Source organism: Apis dorsata, unplaced genomic scaffold (genome assembly GCF_000469605.1).
Source record: "Apis dorsata unplaced genomic scaffold, Apis dorsata 1.3 scaffold_225, whole genome shotgun sequence".
NCBI lineage: Eukaryota > Metazoa > Arthropoda > Insecta > Hymenoptera > Apidae > Apis > Apis dorsata.
In genome coordinates this window covers 298,884-308,433 of record NW_006263507.1, presented here as the reverse complement: position 1 = coordinate 308,433, position 9,550 = coordinate 298,884, and the positions used below count along the sequence as shown (strand labels likewise).

Sequence of the window (9,550 nt, the reverse complement as noted above, 5' to 3'; positions counted from 1 at the left end):
TATAATTATTTATAAATTAATTATAATTTAAATAATGAATAAATATCTTCAAAATATAAAAAAAATTTTGGAAAAATTTAATTTGGTCGAAATTGCGAAGAAAATATTAAAAATTGCTTTTTATAACTTTTTCATTTAAATCTGTTTGACAAAAAAATTAAACAATATGTTTTTACAATTTATCATTTATATGCAAATTTCATTGATTGATACAGAAACAGCAATAAACATCGAAAAATATAAAAATCTATAGATTTTAAAAATAATTTCTACCAAAAATTATAATAATATGATACTAAGAATATGATGTAAATTTGATACTGATCAGGCATTGTACTGTTAGATAAGAGTACGTTTTTAAAATTCTGTTTTTTTTTTAAATATTTATGAAATTTCAAAATTTAGATTTATGATAACTATATAATCATAGTACATAATATAAACTAAAAAAATATTCATCAATGCTTGATGAAAGTAGTATTGATCCATTTTTCGAAAAAAATTACGAGCAAAGAATTTTTATTAAATTTTTTCAAAAGCATTTTTGTAATAAAAAAAAAAAGAAAATATGTTATAGATCTATTTCAAATTTTGTATTTCATGTATATATTTCATGCATAATTTTTATGTCATGTTATATTTATACAAAAAATATAAAATGAAATATAGAAGCAAAATTCTTTATTCATGAATTTTAATAATAAATAAAAGTTGTTTTCTACAATGCTATTTAAGAAATACTAAAAATTGAATTTTTAATAAAAAAATTTTTTAAGATGCTATAAATTGCTTAAAAATTATTATTTTTATTGATTTTATAAATTTTTGTTTAGTAATTTATAATAATTTAATTTTCAACAAATTATGTTTTTTATTATGTAAAAATAATTTTCAATAAAATAATTTGAGTTAAGATTTGGAATAGATTAAAAAAAATTATTATTTTACAAAAATTCTTAATTTTCTTATAATTATAATTTGTTATAAATTATGAACATCATTTTATATATTCATTTTGAAAAAAATATCAATAAATTTATAATACAAATTTAATAAAAGATATATTATAATTATTATAATCAAGATAAGAATTAAAAAGTCAAAAAATATGTTTAAAAATTTGTTCAGAAAACGGAAAAAAATAAAAATTTTAAAGTCTTATTTTAATCAAAATCAAAATTACTTATAACTGAAAAATTAAATCTCTGATGACAAAAGATAAAGATAAAATTGAATGAATTAAAGGCTTCATTGAAAAATATATTTCAAATGTGTTTTGAAAATTGAAAAAAATACTGACATAGATATTATTATATGTATGCATATGTGCAATAGAAATTATTAAAGAGAATCATATCAATATTGATGAATAAATAATTGTTTCAAAATAAATATAAATTTATTATTATAAATAGAAATAAATAAAAATTTTTTGATCAAACCTTGTATTTCTTTGATAATATATATTTTGAATATCTGACATGTACAGCAGAAAATATGAAGAAATATGAAGAAATCGAAAAATGCAGTTTCTCTTCTGGAAATTAAAGATAGCTATATTTTTAATCGATATGTTATTTCAATAGAAAATAATTTAAAATGATATTTTCAATATGAAAAATACAAAAAGTATTTAAAAATACATAATATCTCAAAACAAATTATTTATAATGATTATAAAAAAAAAGATAATTGAAAAATAAATTAAAAAAAAAAAATATAATATAATTTTTCAAATATTATATATAATATTTGAATTTATGAATATAACTGAATAATAATATGAATTTATGAAATATAGGAAAGATATGAATAAAAAATTAAAATAATAAATTTAAAAAAAATTAAAAATTTCGAAATGTGATATCATTCTCAGACGCATTTTTTTCTAAAAAATGGTATTTTTAATTTCGATTCATTAAATGTGACACACATATTAAATTTCTAATTTATGTTAATATAATTTATCCATGAAAAAATTTGTATCATGATAATTTCTTTTTTACAAATCATTGATTTATAAAAATTAAAATTAAATCTCACCGTATTTTCCCCATATCCTGGAATGAGAGATTCATCCTTTACTTGAAGAATGATCCGATAAGGAGACTTTGGTAAAAGAGTGGTTTTTGCGGAAATTCCTGTAACAGACGAGAACCAATATCTTGAATGTTAGTTGGAAAATTGGTTCACGTCGAGATTTTATTATCGGGTGTGAGAGAAGGAGAGAAAGGAAAAGAGGATGAGAGAAAGATAAAATTGGAACTTACTTGTAAATATGGCGGTATAAGGTACTCCTTTCGAAGCTTCGATTGGCAACGTGTTATAAGTGAAGTTCAAAGCATCATTAGTATCACCGAGAATGCGAATAGTATATCTATTGCTGCTTTCCGTATCCGCATCTTTTAGTATTAGTTTGTTGTCGTCTACTAATTTATCACCCTGTCAATACAGTTGATGAATGAATAGTTTAGTAAACTATACATAGCATATATACAGTAAAATATCGTTTAACCGCATTGAATTGTACAACGAATTGATGATCAGCCTCAAATATACATTCTATATGTATATACGTGGATATTTATGACTTTGATAATTATACAGAAAAGAGATCACTTTACACATTGATTTCGATTGAAATACATTAACAGAGACAATATTTTGAACAATTTTTGCAAATTCAAATTTTATATATATTGCATTATTACTTTCTGGAATATTCATAAAAATGTTTTCAATGTTATATAATATATTCATGTATTACTTATGTTTTGCAAAAAGCAAAATATTTAAATGTTCTTTTTTCATATATAATAAATATTGAATAATATGATACTTGAATTACATGAAAATTCATCAATGAAAAATTATACCAACTTTTGAATGAAACTTCAATTGTATGATTTTTAAAGTTTTCTTTTTAATACTTCTAAAAAGAATTATTTTTTGAATTTGACTTTTTGATTTGATTTTCATATATTTTCACGTTTTTTACTAGTATCATAAAAGTTTTTATTGTTATATACTGTTTATTATAAAATAGTTTATTGTTATATACTGATTTCGATATATTTGGCAAGAAACAATATATAAATAAACAACAATAACAATATATAAATAACAATATATAACAATATATAAATAAAAAAATTATCAGCAGAATGAAATTTCTTTAATTATTTTCAATACAATCATTACATTTATATGATTCATTACATGAATAATAAAACTTGTAATGAATACATGTATATATATATATAAATATAGCACAAAATCAATTAAAAAATCGTATTAATCGAAAATTACTTATATCAATATAAAATGAATTAATGAAATCGTTAATATTAAAGAATAAATTCAGTATATTATTTATTCATAATTAAATAAAAATAAATTAATTAAATAAATAAATTTATATTATCATAATATTCTTGTAAGTTATTTATATCTCAAGAGTTTTAAACCAACACAACACAAAAATAGCACAAAGTTTTGAAATTTAATTTCAAGATTTTTAGTGATTCATTTCTAAAAAGAATCTCTTTTGAGTAGAAATTACAATCAGATAGAAGTTTTCATACATAATAACAATTTATATGAAATGTTTTAAATAACATATTTTAAATGTTTTATGAAACGTTATTATTATTTAGGCTTCATATATTTATATGAAATTTCTTTTTCAAAAAATAAATTGTTCTATGCATAACTTAATCATAAATATAAACATAATATATTATATTCTATATATATATAAATTTTTATTAAAATCAGATTTGTCAACATAGGCAAATTTTATAAAATAACATATGAAGACTTTTGTGACTGATTGTAAATAATCGACTTCAGTTTTCTGAATCGATCTCCATTATTCAAATTAATGAAAAGAAATAATGGGAATGGATTTCTATTATCAAAACTTCCAGATTGTCTGTCTTGAACTGTCTTGTTCTCTAATTTGTTCGATCGAATCACGAGAATCGAAGTTTCGCGCATTCACGATTGTAGTATGCGAAACATAGGATATATAGGGTGTTTTGTTTAATTGAATATACTCAAATATTTCACAAGGGATTTAAGTTATCAAAAAGAAATGTTTTAATAAAAGTTAATTAATTATATTATATAAACAATTTTTTTGCAGATTGAATATTTAAAGATTTTAATTTTATTTTTTTAAATGAAATCATATAATTTTGAATATATTAATTTATTTATTTGTTATTTTTGGTATAAAAAAATATTAATCTATTTATCTCAAGAAATTATTGATTTATAAAATATTCCAATTTAAATTGCGGTTTCGTACTAAAAAGATAATTTCTTGTAATTATTTCAAGGATAATTTTTACTGATAAATATATATAATCAATCAAAATTATTCATACATATACTATACGAATTCAACTTATAAGTTATATAAAATCAACAATAATTTTGTTTTGAATCATTGTGTTATATATGGAGAAATTTTTTTTAATAAATTTTATTTTTTAATACTATTAATACTATTAATATTATTAATTAATACTATTAATAGTACAAATATATAATAGTACGAAAAAATATGAATAAAAACAAATTTTAAACTATAAAACATTCAAATTTGCTATTTGTCATAATGATGCCTTTGTCATATATATTTTCAGAGAAAATTGTATATAAAATATAAAATGATAAAATTGAAAATTAAATTTCAAAATTGATTTCATACGAGATTTTTTAAAAATAAACTGTTTTACAATCCATTACAAAATTCTCATTAAAATCAAATTTTTTAAAATACATAAATTTTCTGGTAAATTAGTGTATGAATACTTTTATAACTAATACTTTTTAGATGCGTATATTAGATTTTGTATGTTTTGTTTAACTGGAAACGGTGTCAATAAAGCAAATATGTCTTTCATTTCTAATGAAAATTTTTTTAGTGAATTAATTATTGAAGATTTTTTCAGTCTTTGAATTTTTTAATCATATTTCTTAAATAAATACGATTTTTTGACAAGATATTGTTTAAATATAAGAGATGTGGCATGAAAAGAATTTTTTATTTTGAATAAAATATAAAAAAAATCTATAAGATCATTCTACTTCTAATTGATAATATTATTTATTAACAAAAAAATCAATCCGATTATAATTGTGATACTATTAAAAAATCTTCTTTCTATTTATTATTAATCTTTTTCTATTCTTCTTCATATTTTTTTTTATTTTTTAAAAATATAAATATGCTAATAATTGTATGCGAAAATAGCAGAAATTGCAGAAAATTAGAAAACAAATTTTCTTTATTTTATATTTTATTTAGGTTTAGATAAAAGAATATTTTAGATAGTTTGCAGTAATCACTCAAATAAATCTATTTCATTACAATTATTTAATTCATTGATATTTTTTCAACTAAAGAATTCTTACAGATTTGCATTTTTAAATTTTTATTTATCGATGGTTTGGATATTTATACCAGTTTTAAAATTAACGAAATTATCACTATGATTAACAGTTAAGTAAACATAGTCTGAGTTCGAGATATCTCAACCTAAATCCAAAGTTTCTGCACAAAAATATTTATAACATTGGATTCATACTTAAAACTTTTTTATCTATATATATTATAATACATTATAAAATCATATTTATTTTGTACAAAATGAAACCGCAAAATTTGTTAGAAAACGTGCAACAAAACAAATTAATTTCAATATCAACACATAAATAATAAGATATTATCTCATAATATCGCATCAATGAATATTATATATATATTATCAATGAATATAATTAATTTTATTTAATCGTGTACAATTTCATTATACAACAATAATAAATAATACTGTACAATATTAATGATTATTAATAATGATAAATAATATGATAATGAAAATATTAGTAAAAATTATAACATGATATTCTATTATATGACATCAAAATATGAAATACTTCTTAAATGCTATATATACTGTTCGTTTATAAGAAGATGGTAAGCAAAACTATTGCCTCATTATCTAATAATATCTTTATTTCTCTAATTGATCAAAACAGTCACATCTACAATCAAATGACAAAGAAAACAAACAAACATATCGAGTGTGATTGGAACAGAACGATGCGGTAATGACGACATCAAAGCATCAGTTAAATTCAAGTAGAGTGTTAAACTATTGACAAAATGTATCTTCATAGTTTACGAGAATCTTATTATATAAACACTAATGCGCTCAAGCGAAGCAAACGGAAATCCTCCATTTCCCCTCTGCCATTTTGTTACATCTTCTCAAATAACGAATAATATATATAGTATACATTCGTAATATTGTACATGTTTGTAATATATATACAAGATTATTATTTTTCCTTCTTCTTATTATTCTTACAAAATCGATTATCCTGTACAAAATGAAGGCCCATTTTTTTTTTTTTCGATAAACGTTTAGTGCTTCGTGAGATATTCGAGCGCATCCAGTTAAACGAAACACCCTGTAGAAAAATGTTGGGGAAAGTGGAAATGTATGATAGGCGGCGAAAGTAAAAAAGAGATCCGAGCTTAATCAAGATGAGCCCCCGAAGGGTTTTCCTTCGTCCATCCTGTCCCCGTTCTTCGGAATGGTACCCGTCGTGTTCGTCGTTTCCGCATCTTTTCACGGCAGCCGTTAGAAACAATGCCTCGCGATCGTGGAAACAATGCGCCACTGATTAAGTCCGATTCTTTAAGCTTTCGTTCGTGGATGAGCGAGTTTAGTCAAGATTCGCTCGACTAACATTTCAGTTAACGAGATTCGCGTTACCATCGTTAGACGATTCATCGCGTCTTCACTCACCGTGGTGAATTCTTGGAGCGTTATAGCTATGGAATCATTTCCCTGAGCCATCGGTGGATTGTCGTCTTGGTCCAAAATATCAATATGCAAAGTGTTGATGGGCGCGTATTGTATACCGGTGATTTCTTCCCAAACGACGCATTGAACTTGAAGGACGACACGGGGACCTGGCCCTCCAGGTGCTGGACCCAACGAGTCTCTGTCCAGTAATGCGTTAGAGAATAATGTGTTTTTCGTCACGTGAAAATATTTTGTACCTAAAAGAATTATGGGGAATTCGTATGTTCGTGGTTTTTCATGAATTTTCAGATAATTCTCTAATAATTCTAAAGATAATTGTTCATGCACGTTCGATAGATTTATTTTTTCATTTGAATGAGAGGATGTCGGAGAGCTTGACAATTTATAAGATTTTTAAACATTTTAAATTATTTAGATTATGATGAATTTAGATATTTGATATTTTTGATGTGTATTATAGATAAACAATATTTACAATTTGAAAAGATTATTTTTATATTATTGTAAAGATTATTTTTAATTTGCATTTTATATAGAGTGAATATTCAATGTAATTAGTAAATATTTTTATTATATTTTATTATATTGTGTATGATAAATATTTTTATGTCTGTATGTTATATTTAAGTTCGTTTGTATTTTTTTATAAAAATATTAAGTAACTGATATATTTATAAAATTTATCTATCCAATTATATATTTTTCACTTTATTTTATAATATTTTATTATCTTTTAAATAATTGAAATACAAAATTATTGAAAATATGGTTGAAAATATATATCTCTAAATCAATGATCTTATTAAAAATATCATTTTAACAACTTTTTTTATATATAAAAATACTAAATATATTATTTCTTATTTTTGAGATTTCCTTTTTTTCATGAAATTAAAAATCCAATATCTTATTTTAAATTTAATATCAAAAATATTTTTACATATTTTGAAAACTGAAATCGAATATGTGTAAAGTAAGTAGTTATTTAGAATATTTACAAACAATATGCATATCTAAAACAATATGCAATAATATATTTCAAAATCGATTTTATTTATGCATTCTCAATAATTACTTTTAATTATTTCTTTATTATAAAGCTCTTTGTTTTTTATAAGTTTTTTAAAAAATTCAATGTATGATACACATATACATATATATATTTCTTTGATTTTTGGAATATTTTTCATTGAAAGAATTTTACAATTTATAAAATAGATAAAAATCAAATTAAGCAAAATCTGTGAAAATGATAAGTAAAAATATTTCTTTATCGCATTATTGAAAAAAATCTATAGATAAATGTTTTTCTTAGTGAAGAAAAATTTGTTTTGGTTGAATTTGAAGTTTTTATTTTTCATTTACTTTTTCTATTTTTTCATTATTAATTATATAATTAAGTTTATAATAAAATATTTCTTTATGATTTCATCAACCAGACAATAAAATCTTTTTTAATGCAAATGAACTTATACAATTTAATATTTTTGTTATGAATTAAAATGAATTATTCAAATGTCGACTTTCTATATAGAAGAACTAAGAGAAAATTAAATTGAGCTTCATTAATTCTTCATAATTCTATTATCTATAACTATCAAGATCTTCTATTAAGTTTCACTAACAATAGCGCCAATGATCCCAATTCTTCTCTTTATTGAATTCAAAGTTTTAACCGATTAGTGATGAAAAAATTTTTGTTCTCCCTGATATTTTACATTTTTCTATAAAGTAAAAAAAATAGATATTATTTAGATATTTTTTAGATAAATTGTATATAAAAAAAAAGATATCATTCTTCGATTTCGATGATTTTTTAACATGCTGTCAAGATCATTACTCTCAGTAATGATTTTGAAATTTTATGAAAATCATTTTTATAATATTTTCACATATATTTTGATAATATAGAAAAATAAAGAAGTATAAGTATAAGTAATAAAGAAGTCATCCAGATTGGAAAATACTTTTTTTTTTATAAATAATTATTTAAAAAAGTTAAATTTATTAATTTAACTCATTATTTCAATTTATATTTTAAATATTTTAAATATTAGAAAAATAAATTTAATCATTTAATCATTTGACATTAAAAAATTGTAATTAAAAAATTTTAGCTTTTATTTTTAATTTTTAAATTATTCGCAATACACATGTAAAATATAAATTCAGTTTAAAAATATATGATTCTAAGATTGTGATTTGTGTGTACATTAAATAATAAATTATTTTAATGTAGATAATTTTTAATTAATTAATTAAATTTTATAACAAATAATTTTAATATTGTTTTTTATCATTTTTAATTTATATGAAATTTAAAATTTAAATAGATAATATAGTAAGACCTTTTCGATTGTGCAGAAAAGGTCAAAGTTGAGTATAACACTTGCCATTTAATAGTTTGTAATCGGTGACATGAAAATTCGGGCAAATATTAGTATAAAATCCAGGTCCAAATGTGCCGATCATCGCAATTGGTTGATTTTCATAAATTCTATATCTTGATGTATTCCAAAAACACATATCCTGTATATTAACGAAATCCTATCAATTTCTTGATAAGGTGTGTACAATATCACTCAAAAATATCCGAATATACGTTTATTTTTGTTAAAAAATATTGTAATTTTAAAATTATATATTATAATTAATTATATAATATTAATTATATATCGAATGGAATGATTTTGTTCATAATA

The 9,550-nt window shown here is 21.0% G+C and overlaps 1 protein-coding gene across 3 annotated transcripts in view; it reads right to left on the bottom strand.

The window, feature by feature from the left end:
- Positions 1 to 9,550, bottom strand: part of LOC102671944 (proto-oncogene tyrosine-protein kinase receptor Ret) — a 200,808-nt gene that overhangs the window by 28,796 nt on the left and 162,462 nt on the right. For all 3 annotated transcript variants that reach the window (XM_031510403.1, XM_006615504.2, XM_006615503.2), the window contains 4 exons: positions 9,242 to 9,377; positions 6,828 to 7,084; positions 2,271 to 2,442; positions 2,044 to 2,141 (listed from right to left, as the gene is read on the bottom strand). In XM_031510403.1, coding sequence (XP_031366263.1) covers positions 2,044 to 2,141; positions 2,271 to 2,442; positions 6,828 to 7,084; positions 9,242 to 9,377 — 663 coding nt within the window. The remainder of the gene's footprint in view (positions 1 to 2,043; positions 2,142 to 2,270; positions 2,443 to 6,827; positions 7,085 to 9,241; positions 9,378 to 9,550) is intronic.